Source organism: Solanum lycopersicum, chromosome 6 (genome assembly GCF_036512215.1).
Source record: "Solanum lycopersicum chromosome 6, SLM_r2.1".
NCBI classification, from domain to species: Eukaryota; Viridiplantae; Streptophyta; class Magnoliopsida; order Solanales; family Solanaceae; genus Solanum; species Solanum lycopersicum.
Genome location: NC_090805.1, coordinates 14733783 through 14746798, shown reverse-complemented (window position 1 = coordinate 14746798; position 13016 = coordinate 14733783). Strand labels below are relative to the sequence as shown.

The window sequence follows — 13016 nt, the reverse complement described above, 5'->3', positions numbered from 1 at the left end:
GTAAAACTAACCTGTATCACGACGGTCTAAACCCCGCTCACGTTCCCTATTGGTGGGTGAACAATCCAACATTTGTTGAATTCTGCTTCACAATGGTAGGAAGAGCCGTCATCGAATCGTTAGGCCACTCTTTCACAGTTCGTATTCGTACTGGAAATCAAAATCAAATGAGCTTTTACCCTTCTGTTCCACAAGAGATTTCTGTTCTCACGGAGCTCATCTTAGGAACCTGCATTATCTTTTAACAGATGTGACGCCCCAGGCAAAGTCCCCACCTAACAATGTCTTCCGCCCAGATCAGCCCACGAAGCTAGCCTTGGGTCCAAAAAGAGGGGAAATGCCCCACTTCTGATTTGAATTTCGACGTCAAGCGCCCACGCAGCATGCCTACTAAGCCCACATGACTGTCACGGCCTTTTCAATTTGGACAAGACTCCTTGCGGCACTTGACGGTTTGCTCACGATTCTTTCACGATCTCGCAAACTCAAGTAAGCCTTTCAATACTTGGATCGCTAAGAGAAATAAGAAAGAGAGACAAAGACAGATTTTGGAAGAAAAGACTTGTATTCAAATATTGGTGGATGTATTACAAATACAATGACTACCTATTTATACTACTCTAAACATTAAGAGTAAATAAATGCTACACTATATACAAGCCCCTAAGTCCATGCCCACAAGACATGCTTCTAAGTCTTTCAAAAAGGGACTCCTAGCTGCTCCCTAGTCTGCCCCACGCCTAGAGGCCTTGAACAAGCCTCTCCAAGGCTTGTAACTGCTGCCCCTTCACCTGCAAAAATGGCTGTAACTGCTTGTAACGGCTGAAACTGCCTGCAATGGCTGTAACTGCCTGTAACGGCTAAAACGCCTGCCTGTTCACCTGCTGCCTGCTTGAACGCCGTCCCTTTCGTCTGCTGACCGTTTTGGGCTGCTTGTCCCCTTGCACCAGCTGCTGGCTGCCTAGACAGGTCGCGATCTGCCTGGGTATCTAGCGGGTCGTGACAAACTCCCCCACCTGATGATGCAACGACCGCATCGCATTGCGTCCGTATCGGCGTTGAGTTCTGCCGGGCGACCATCAACTCGCGTACTTGATCAATCCCTTCAAGCAGCCTTTTCATCGATGTCCTGACCTTTCTCGACCCGATCTTCCGAACTTCCTCCTTCAACAGAGACAAGTTCCTTGGCGGCTTCCTCTTCATCACGGCAGAGCTCCTGCTCGAAATCCTCTTTGCTTGCGGAGGCAAAGATTTTTCAGCACCATTGTCTTCTCTCGAACTTGCAATGGTTGCTGCTGATGCTAACCTCTTTCTCAAGTCGACCCTCTCGAGCTTTATGGTTGTACAACGAACCTGTCCCTCTTGCATTTGTGCCTTTACCATGGGAACCATACACGTTCCTTCCTCCCCATTGATCGGGATGTCGACCGTTTGAGCCCACGCCTTAGACTTTGCAAGTCCCTTCTCAGCATGCTTCGGCTCCGCTTGCCTTGGCTTATCTTGCCTTGGCCTTGTCAATGGTTGCTCAATCACAGCTCCGCATAGGCTTACCACTCCCAACTGCTTAGTCTCCCCGACTTCTTCCTCTTAGGCTTTCTCTTCCTTCCGCTCACGAAGGATAGCACCAAGACTTTTCAGTTCAGAGCATCTTTTGTAACCATGCGGCCCTTTGCATATGAAGCAACTATCCTTGGAATCCCTTATCGTGTTGCCACGATCTCCGGGCTTCTTGCCGCTGGACCCGTAGGTGTCACGCCTTTTGGGTTGTGGCGTTTGCTCCTCGCCTTTGCCACTGTCTTCCCCACTATCATCATGACTGCCTAACTCATCGTCCACCTCGGCACTAAGAGACTTCTCCTGCCTGAAGTCTGTCAAGGCTTCAGCCTGCGTAATGGCGTCGTCGATAGTCCTAACTTGCCGCCATTCCAACTCCGTTCTGGCCCAATTTGGCAGCCCATCCAAGAAGTAGTACAATGCGTCGTCGTCCCTGAGGTTGGGAATCTGAAATGTAAGGGTGGTAAATTCCCGCACATACGCGCGTATGCTGCCCTTTTGTCTCAACTCCCTCATCTTGCTCTTTATCTCATAGACAACGTTGCTAGGGAAGAACGCCTTCTTGAACTCCACACGGAACTGCTCCCATGTGTTCAACGCGCATGTCCCCTTTGTGATGTCAGACTCTTTACGCTTCCACCATAGCATGGTCAACTCTGAAAGATACAACACAGCAGTGTTGATCTTGTTCACATCACTACGAACCCGCATACACTTGAAATAATTTTCCAAGTGCCAAAAGAAATTATCCACCTCTTACGCGTCACGGATGCCTTTGAAGACAGGTGGCTTGGGCGCCTCAACTCTGGATTCCCTTTCCCGGTCATGTGATGAGGATCCAACAACCTCTCTCTCTTCCTAGAGTGCTGCAACTTTGGCCTTAAGCAACTCAACTGCGCCAAGTGCTTCCCTAAATCTGAGCTCTAAGGAAGTAATGGCCTCCTTTGTCTCGTACTCGGCTCGCTGGCGTGCCTCCAACTCCTTCCGGATGCTCTCAACTACCTCAAGGGAGTACTCTTCAAGAGCTTTGAGATTTTTTTCCGTTCCATTCAAGCGCTGGCCTATGATCTCAACGGCTTGCCTCACCATTTCGACCCTTGCAATCCACTCCTGTCCGACAATAACGTCCACGGGCTCCTCGCCGGTGTCTTCGTCACTTCCATCGACAATATGGGGAGGGAGAGATGTTTGCCCTTCGCTTGGTGTAGGAACACTTAGTGGAGGAACACTTGGTGGAAGACCGGGCAGATTGGGTTCATTACCCGTCTGCTGCTTCTTCCCTTTCTTGTTCTTCTTGCCACCATCACTGTGGACGTTGGTGGTGCTGCTAGAGCCGTCTCCTTCGTTCGTCATTCTCTTGCGATGAACCTGCTCTGATACCACTTGTCACGGCCTTTTTGATTTGGTCAAGACTCCGTGCGGCACTTCACGGTTTGCTCATGATTCTTTCACGATCTCGCAAACTCAAGTAAGCCTTTCACTACTTGGATCGCTAAGAGAAATAAGAAAGAGAGACAAAGATAGATTTTGGAAGAAAAGACTTGTATTCAAATGTTGGTGGATGTATTACAAATACAATGACTACCTATTTATACTACTGTAAACACTAAGAGTAAATAAATGCTACACCATATACAAGCCCCTAAGTCCATGCCCACAAGACATGCTTCTAAGTCTTCCAAAAAGGGACTCCTAGCTTCTCCCTAGTCTGCCCCACGCCTAGAGGCCTTGAACAAGCCTCTCCAAGGCTTGTAACTGCTGCCCCTTCACCTGCAGAAACGACTGTAACGGCTGTAACTACTTGTAACGGCTGAAACTTCCTACAACGGCTGTAACTGCCTGTAACGGCTAAAATACCTGCCTGTTCACCTGCTGCCTGCTTGAACGCCTGCCCCTTTGTCTGCTGACTGTTTTGGGCTGCTTGTCCCGTTGCCCCGGCTGCTGTCTGCCTAGACAGGTCGCGATCTGCCTGGGTATCTGGCGGGTCGTGACAAACTCCCCCACCTGATGATGCGACGACCGCATCGCATTGCGTCCGTATCAGCGTTGAGTTCTGTCGGGCGGGTCGTGACATGACGCCCTTGACGTCCGCCTATTTTTGCCTTTGTTGCCCCACAGACGTCGCTTGCGTGTTTTTTTTTATGCCCAACGACATAGCATGAACAAGCCATGCATGCCATCAAGCACCCACGCAGCACGCCTACTAATCCCACAAGTTGCCCGTGACGTCCTCCTGCCACCCCCTCAAACACCCTGCAGACGTCGCGGGCATATTTTTGTAATCACCCTACGACGTAGCACGGACGAGCCATGCTTGCCGTCAAGCACAAATGCAACATGCCTACTAAGCCCATAGAACGCCCTTGACGTCCGCCTGCCTTCGCCTCAGCCGCCCCGCAAACGTCGCTAGCATGTTTTTGTAGACGCCCAACGGCGTAGCATGGACGAGCCATGCATGCAATCAAGCACCCACACAGCACGCCTACTAAGCCCACGGGACGCCTATGCGGTCTTCCTGCCTGCGCCTTAGTCTGCCTCCAACACCTATACCCCCCCTTATATATGCATAACAACGTTTTACCCATGTGATAGGAGTTGACATGGATTTTCCAGAGAATCATAATGGAAATGTACAACCCAAATATGCACGTTTTAAGGTACAAACACACATCAACTTTCACAAATGATTTTAATATATATAAAAAATATATTTCAACATTTTTTTTAATTTTTATTTTTTCAAAAATTCCAAAAAATTAGTAAAAAATTAATAAAAATAGGAAAAATATTGAAAACATATGAAATCAATTCGATAATTCACAAAAAAAATATGGGAACCTTAAAATAACATTTTTATAAATTTTAATTTTTAAAATGAGATGTAAAAAATAAAAAGCGTAAAAATAAATTATAAAATAATGATTAAAAGTCGAAAAAATATGGAAATGCTCGCAAACACTTCTAAACATGTCAAATTAATGATAAGATATATATTTGCACAAATAAAAGATTTTCCAATATATTACGAACCGTAAAAGTAATGAAAATGATGCGAAAGAGCCATGTTAGGTGGAAACGTTAGAGAATAGATAATGGAAAGTTGATGAATATGTTTGTAATGAATAAAGATTGTTTCAAAATCCTTTGATTTATGTACGGCATGAACATCCGCATGTTTCGTCTTGAACTCGAACAACGTCGCTTAAGCCACGACTGATGCGGGCAGGCCACGACTGACCATTTTGGGTAGGCACGTCTGACGATGGCCGACTGTTTGTGTTGTCCAAGGGATATGATTGCATGCCACGCCCGATGACTGCCGACCATCTTTGCTTTCCAAGGGCGATGATGGCATGCCACACCCGACGCCGTCTGACCGTCTGTTCTGCCCAAGGGCGAAGATGGCATGCCACGCCCGACGTGATTCGACCGTGTCAGCTAGTGCAAAGGCGATGATGGCATGCTACGCTTGTTGTCGTCCGACCGTGTCAGCTTGTCCAAAGGCAATGATGGCATGCCACGCCCGACGTCCTCCGACCGTGTAAGTTGTCCAAGGGCCATGACGGCATGCCACGCCCGACGTCTTTCGACCATGTGTGCTGTCCAAAGGCGATGATGGCATGCCATGCCCGACGCCGTTCGATCGTGATTGCCATCCTAGGGCTCTGATGGCATGCCACGCCCGACGTCATTCAACCGTGTGTGCTGCCCAAATGCGATGATGGCATGACACGCCTGACGTCATTCAACCGTGTGTACTGCGCAAAAGCATTGATGGCATGCAACGCCCAACGTCGTTCGACCGTGTGTGCAGTCCAAAGGCGGTGATGTCATGCCACGCCCGACCTTGTTCGACCGTGTGTGCTTCCCAAAGGCGATGATGACATGGCACGCCCGACGTCGTTCGACCGTGTTTGCCGTTCAAGAGCGATGATGGAATGCCACGCCCGACGCTGTCCGACTGTGTGAGCTAGTCCAAAGGCGATGATGGGATGCCACGCGCGACGTCGTTCAATCGTTTGTGCTGCCTAAAGGCGATGATGGCATGCCACGCCCGATGTCGTTAGACCGAGTGTGCTGCCCAAAGGCGATGATGTCATGCCACGCCCGACGTCGTTCGACCGTGTGTGCTGTCCAAAGGTGGTAATGACATGTCACGCCCGACGTTGTTCGACCGTTTGTGCTGCCTAAAGGTGAATATGGCATGCCACGCCCGATGCAATCCGATTGTGAGAGCTATTCCAAAGGCGATGATGTGATCCCACGCCCGACGTCGTTCGGCCATTTGTGCTGCCCAAAGGCGATGATGGCATGCGACGCCCGACGTAGTTAGACCGTGTATGCTGCCTAAATGAGTTGATGGCATACCACGACAGACGTCGTTGAACCGTGTGTGCAGTCCAAAGGCAGTGATGGCATTTCACGCCTGAAGTTGTTCGACTGTGTGTGTTGTACAAAGGCGGTGATGTCATGCCACGCCTAACGTCGTTAGACCATCTGTGCTGTCCAAGGGCGATGATGGCATGCAACGCCCAACATTGTCCGATCGTGCATACAGTTCAAGGGCGGTGATGTCATGCCATACCTGACGTTGTTCAACAGTTTCTGTTGTCCAAGGGCAGTGATGGCATTCCACGCCCGACGTCATCCGACCGTGTGTGCTGTCTAAGGGCAGTGATAGCATGCCACACTCGACGTCGTCAGACCGTCTGTACTGCCCAAAGACGATGATGGCATGACATGCCCGACGTTGTCCGACCGTGTGTGCTGTCCTAATGCGGTGATGGCATGCCACGCTTGACGTTGTTCGACCGTGTTTCCCGTCCAAGGGCGATGATGGAATGCCAGGCCCGACGCCGTCAGACTGTGTCTGCTGCCTAAAGGCGATGATGGAATACCATGCCCGACGTCATTTGATCGTGTTTATCGTCGAAGGGTGATGATGTCATGCCACGCTCGACGCCGTCCGACTGTGTGAGTTAGTCCAAAGGCGATGAGGCATTCCACGCCTGACGTCGTTTGACCATTTGTGCTGTCCAAAGGTGATGATGGCATGCCACGCCAGATGTCGTTCTACCGTGTGTGCTGCCAAAGGGCGATGATGGCATGCCACACCCGACGTCGTTCGACTGTGTGTGCTGTCTAAGGGCGGTGATGTCATTCCACGCCCAACGTTGCCGACCGTGTGTACTGTCCAAGGGAGGTGATGTCATGACATGCACAATGTTAGCGACCGTATGTGCTGTCCAAGGGCGGTGATGTCATGCCACGCCGGATGTTGTCTGAAGATGCATGCAGTCCAAGGGCGGTGATGTTATGCAATGCGTCACGTCGTTCGGCCGTGTTTGCCGTCCAAGGGCTATGATGGCATGCCACGCCTGATGTCGTTCGACTGTGTTTGCTGTCCAAGAGCGGTGAGGGCCTGCCATGCCCGATGTCGTCCTACCGTGTATGCTTTCTAAGGGTGGCGATGTCATGCCACACCCGACGTCATTCGACCGTCTACGCAGTCCAAGGGCAGTGATGTCATGCCACGCTCGACGTCTTCCGACCGTGCATGCAGTACAAGGGCGGTGATGTCATGCCTCGCCCGACGTCATCCGACGATGCATGTAGTCCAAGGGCGGTGATTTCATGCCATGCCCGACGTTGTTCGACCGTTTATGCTTCCCAAAGGCGATGATGGCATGCCACGCCCGACGTCGTTCGATCGTTTATGCTGCCCAAATGCGATGATGGCATGCCACGCCCGACGTCGTTCTACCGTGTGTGCTATCCAAAGGCGGTGATGGCATGCCATGCCCGACGCCGTCCGACCGTCTATGCTCCCCAAAGGCGATGATGTCATGCCAAGCCTGACATCATCTGGCAGTGTGTGCTACCCAAAGGTGATGATGGCATGCCACGCCTGACGTCGTTGGACCGTGTGGGCTGCCCAAAGGCGATGATGGCATGTCACGCCCGATGTTTTTCGACCGTGTGTGTTGTCCAAAGGCGGTGATGTCATGCGACGCCTAACGTCGTTCGACCATCTCTGCTGTCCAAGGGCGATGATGGAATGCAACACCCAACGTCATTCAACCTTGCATGAAGTTTAAGGGCGGTGATGTCATGCCATGCCTGACATCGTTTGACAGTTTGTGTTGTCCAAGGGCGGTGATGGCGTTCATCGCCCGACGTTGTCCGACCCTGTGTGCTGTCCAAGGGCAGTGATAGCTTGCCACACCCGACGTCGTCTGACCGTCTGTACTGCCCAAATGCGATGATGGCATGACACGCCTGACGTCGTCTGACCGTGTGTGTTGTCCTAAGGCGGTGATGGCATGCCACGCCCGACGACGTTCAACCGTGTTTCTCATCCAAGGGCGATAATGGCATGCCACGTCCGACGCCGTCCGACTGTGTGAGCTAGTCCAAAAGAGATGATGACATGTCACGCCTGACGTTGTTTGACCGTGTTTGCCATCTAAGGGCTATGATGGCATGCCACGTCCGACGTCATTCGACCATGTGTGCTGCCCAAAGGCGATGATTGCATGCAATGCCCGACGTCGTTTGAACGTGTGTGCTGTCCAAAGGCGGTGATGTCATGCCACGCCCAACGTAGTCCGACCGTGTGTGCTGATAAAGGGCGGTGATGTCATGCCACGCCTAATGTTGTCCGAAGATGCGTGCAGTCCAAGGGCGGTGATGTTATGCAATGCCTGACGTTGTTCGGCCGTGTTTGCCGTCCAAGGGCTATGATGGCATGCCACGCCTGATGTCGTTCGACTGTGTTTGCTGTCCAAGAGCGGTGAGGGCCTGCCATGCCCGATGTTGTCCGACCGTGTATGCTTTCTAAGGGCGGCGATGTCATGCCACACCCGACGTCATTCGATCGTCTATGCAGTCCAAGGGCAGTGATGTCATGCCACGCTCGACGTCTTCCGACCATGCATGCAGTACAAGGGCGGTGATGTCATGCCACGCCCGACGTCATCCGACGGTGCGTGTAGTCAAAGGGTGGTGATTTCATGCCATGCCCGACGTCGTTCGACCGTTTATGCTTCCTAAAGGCGATGATGGCATGCCACGCCCGACGTCGTTCGATCATTTATGCTGCCCAAATGCGATGACGGCATGCCACGCCCGACGTCGTTCAACCGTGTGTTGTCTAAAGGCGGTGATGGCATGCCACGCCCGACGGCGTCCGACCGTCTATGCTGCCCAAAGGCGATGATGTCATGCCAAGCCTGATATCATCTGGCAGTATGTGCTGCCCAAAGGTGATGATGGCATCCAACGCCTCACGTCGTTGGACCGTGTGGGCTGCCCAAAGGCGATGATGACATGTCACGCCCGACGTTTTTCGACCATGTGTGTTGTCCAAAGGCGGTGATGTCATGCCACGCCTAACGTCGTTCGACCATCTCTGCTGTCCAAGGGCGATGATGGCATGCAACACCCAACGTCATTCAACCTTGCATGCAGTTTAAGGGCGGTGATGTCATGTCATGCCTGACGTCGTTTGACAGTTTGTGTTGTCCAAGGGCGGTGATGGCGTTCCACGCCCGACGTTGTCCGACCCTGTGTGCTGTCCAAGGGAAGTGATAGCTTGCCACACCCGACGTCGTCTGACCGTCTGTACTGCCCAAAGGCGATGATGGCATGACACGCCCGACGTCGTCCGACCGTGTGTGTTGTCCTAAGGCGGTGATGGCATGCCACGCCCGACGACGTTCAACCGTGTTTCTCATCCAAGGGCGATAATGGCATGCCACGTCCGACGCCGTCCGACTGTGTGAGCTAGTCCAAAAGAGATGATGACATGTCACGCCTGACGTTGTTTGACCGTGTTTGCCATCTAAGGGCTATGATGGCATGCCACGTCCGACGTCATTTGACCATGTGTGCTGCCCAAAGGCGATGATTGCATGCAATGCCCGACGTCGTTTGAACGTGTGTGCTGTCCAAAGGCGGTGATGTCATGCCACGCCCAACGTAGTCCGACCGTGTGTGCTGCCAATGGGCGGTGATGTCATGCCACGCCTGATGTTGTCCGAAGATGCGTGCAGTCCAAGGGCGGTGATGTTATGCAATGCCTGACGTTGTTCGGCCGTGTTTGCCGTCCAAGGGCTATGATGGCATGCCACGCCTGATGTCCTTCGACTGTGTTTGCTATCCAAGAGCGGTGAGGGCCTGCCATGCCCGATGTTGTCCGACCGTGTATGCTTTCTAAGGGCGGCGATGTCATGCCACACCCGACGTCATTCGACCGTCTATGCAGTCCAAGGGCAGTGATGTCATGCCACGCTCGACGTCTTCCGACCATGCATGCAGTACAAGGGCGGTGATGTCATGCCACGCCCGACGTCATCCGACGGTGCGTGTAGTCCAAGGGTGGTGATTTCATGCCATGCCCGACGTCGTTCGACCGTTTATGCTTCCTAAAGGCGATGATGGCATGCCACGCCCGACGTCGTTCGATCATTTATGCTGCCCAAATGCGATGACGGCATGCCACGCCCGACGTCGTTCAACCGTGTGTTGTCTAAAGGCGGTGATGGCATGCCACGCCCGACGGCGTCCGACCGTCTATGCTGCCCAAAGACGATGATGTCATGCCAAGCCTAATATCATCTGGCAGTATGTGCTACCCAAAGGTGATGATGGCATGCCACGCCTCACGTCGTTGGACCGTGTGGGCTGCCCAAAGGCGATGATGACATGTCATGCCCGACGTTTTTCGACCGTGTGTGTTGTCTAAAGGCGGTGATGTCATGCCACGCCTAACGTCGTTCGACCATCTCTGCTGTCCAAGGGCGATGATGGCATGCAACACCCAACGTCATTCAACCTTGCATGCAGTTTAAGTGCGGTGATGTCATGTCATGCCTGACGTCGTTTGACAGTTTGTGTTGTCCAAGGGCGGTGATGGCGTTCCACGCCCGACGTCATCCGACCCTGTGTGCTGTCCAAGGGAAGTGATAGCTTGCCACACCCGACGTCGTGTGACCGTCTGTACTGCCCAAAGTCGATGATGGCATGACACGCCCGACGTCGTCCGACCGTGTGTGTTGTCCTAAGGCGGTGATGGCATGCCACGCCCGACGACGTTCAACCGTGTTTCTCATCCAAGGGCGATAATGGCATGCCACGTCCGACGCCGTCCGACTGTGTGAGCTAGTCCAAAAGAGATGATGACATGTCACACCTGACGTTGTTTGACCGTGTTTGCCATCTAAGGGCTATGATGGCATGCCACGTCCGACGTCATTCGACCATGTGTGCTGCCGAAAGGCGATGATTGCATGCAATGCCCGACGTCGTTTGAACGTGTGTGCTGTCCAAAGGCGGTGATGTCATGCCACGCCCAACGTAGTCCGACCGTGTGTGCTGCCAATGGGCGGTGATGTCATGCCACGCCTGATGTTGTCCGAAGATGCGTGCAGTCCAAGGGCGGTGATGTTATGCAATGCCTGACGTTGTTCGGCCGTGTTTGCCGTCCAAGGGCTATGATGGCATGCCACGCCTGATGTCGTTCGACTGTGTTTGCTGTCCAAGAGCGGTGAGGGCCTGCCATGCCCGATGTTGTCCGACCGTGTATGCTTTCTAAGGGCGGCGATGTCATGCCACACCCGACGTCATTCGACCGTCTATGCAGTCCAAGGGCAGTGATGTCATGCCACGCTCGACGTCTTCCGACCATGCATGCAGTACAAGGGCGGTGATGTCATGCCACGCCCGACGTCATCCGACGGTGCGTGTAGTCCAAGGGTGGTGATTTCATGCCATGCCCGACGTCGTTCGACCGTTTATGCGTCCTAAAGGCGATGATGGCATGCCACGCCCGACGTCGTTCGATCATTTATGCTGCCCAAATGCGATGACGGCATGCCACGCCCGACGTCGTTCTACCGTGTGTTGTCTAAAGGCGGTGATGGCATGCCACGCCCGACGGCGTCCTACCGTCTATGCTGCCCAAAGGCGATGATGTCATGCCAAGCCTGATATCATCTGGCAGTATGTGCTGCCCAAAGGTGATGATGGCATGCCACGCCTCACGTCGTTGGACCGTGTGGGCTGCCCAAAGGCGATGATGACATGTCACGCCCGACGTTTTTCGACCGTGTGTGTTGTCCAAAGGCGGTGATGTCATGCCACGCCTAACGTCGTTCGACCATCTCTGCTGTCCAAGGGCGATGATGGCATGCAACACCCAACGTCATTCAACCTTGCATGTAGTTTAAGGGCGGTGATGTCATGCCATGCCTGACGTCATTTGACAGTTTGTGTTGTCCAAGGGCGGTGATGGCGTTCCACGCCCGACGTCGTCCGACCGTGTGTGCTGTCCCAGGGCATTGATAGCATGCCACACCCGACGTCGTCTGACCGTCTGTACTGCCCAAACGCAAAGATGGCATGTCATGCCCGACGTCGTCCGACTGTGTGTGTTGTCCTTAGGCGGTGAAGGCATGCCACACCCGACGTCGTTCGACCGTGTTTCCCGTGCAAGGGCGATAATGGCATGCCACGCCCGACGCCATCCGACTGTGTGAGCTAGTCCAAAAGAGATGATGATATGTCACGCCTGACGTTGTTTGACCGTGTTTGCCATCAAAGGGCTATGTTTGCATGCCACGTCCGACGTCATTCGACCATATGTGCTGCCAAAAGGCGATGATTGCATGCAATGCCCGACATCGTTTGAACGTGTATGCTGTCCAAAGGCGGTGATGTCATGCCATGCCCAACGTAGTCCGACCGTGTGTGCTGCCCAAGGGCGGTGATGTCATGCCACGCTTGATGTCGTCTGACCGAGTGTGCTGTCCAAGGGCGGTGATATCATGCCAAGCCCGACGTCATCCGACCATGTGTGCTGTCTAAGGGCGGTGATGGCATGCCACGCCCGACGTTGTTCGATAGTGTGTGCTATCCAAGGGCGGCGATTTCATGCCACGCCTGGCGTCGTTTGATCATCTGTGCAGTCCAAGGGCAGTGATGTCATGCCACGCCCAACGTCGTCCGACCGTGCGTGCACTCAAAGGGCGGTGATGTCATGCCACACCCGACGTTGATTGACTGTTTGTGCTGCCCAAAGGCGATGCTGGCATGCCACGCCCGACGGTGTTCGACCGTGTGTGCTGCCCAAAGGCGATGATGGCATACCACGCCCAACGTCGTTTGACGGTGTGTGCTTTCCAAAAGGGGTGATGGCATGTCACTCCCGACGTCGTTCGACCGTGTGTGCTTTCCAAAGGCAGAGATTTCATGCCATGCCCGACATTGTTCCACCGCGCGTGCTGCGCAATGAAGATGATGGCATGCGATGCCCGACGTTGTTCGATCGTGTGTGCTGTCCAGAGGCGGTGATGGCATGTCATGCCTGATGTTGTTCGGCAGTGTTGGCCGACCAAGGGTTATGTTGGCATACCATGCCTGACATCATTCGACCGTGTGTGCTTCCCAAAGGCGATGATGTC

General features: G+C 53.2%; 1 protein-coding gene across 1 annotated transcript; it reads right to left on the bottom strand.

The window, feature by feature from the left end:
• Nucleotides 1–1587: 1587 nt before the first annotated feature.
• Nucleotides 1588–2265, bottom strand: LOC138349239 (uncharacterized). Its single transcript, XM_069299556.1, has one exon. The coding sequence runs from the start codon at nucleotides 2263–2265 to the stop codon at nucleotides 1588–1590; it is 678 nt and encodes a 225-aa protein (XP_069155657.1).
• Nucleotides 2266–13016: the final 10751 nt, after the last annotated feature.

Excerpts from the sequence above, each read along its gene's own strand:
- LOC138349239 (XM_069299556.1), bottom strand. The coding sequence starts at position 2,265 with ATGCGGGTTCGTAGTGATGTGAACAAGATCAACACTGCTGTGTTGTAT.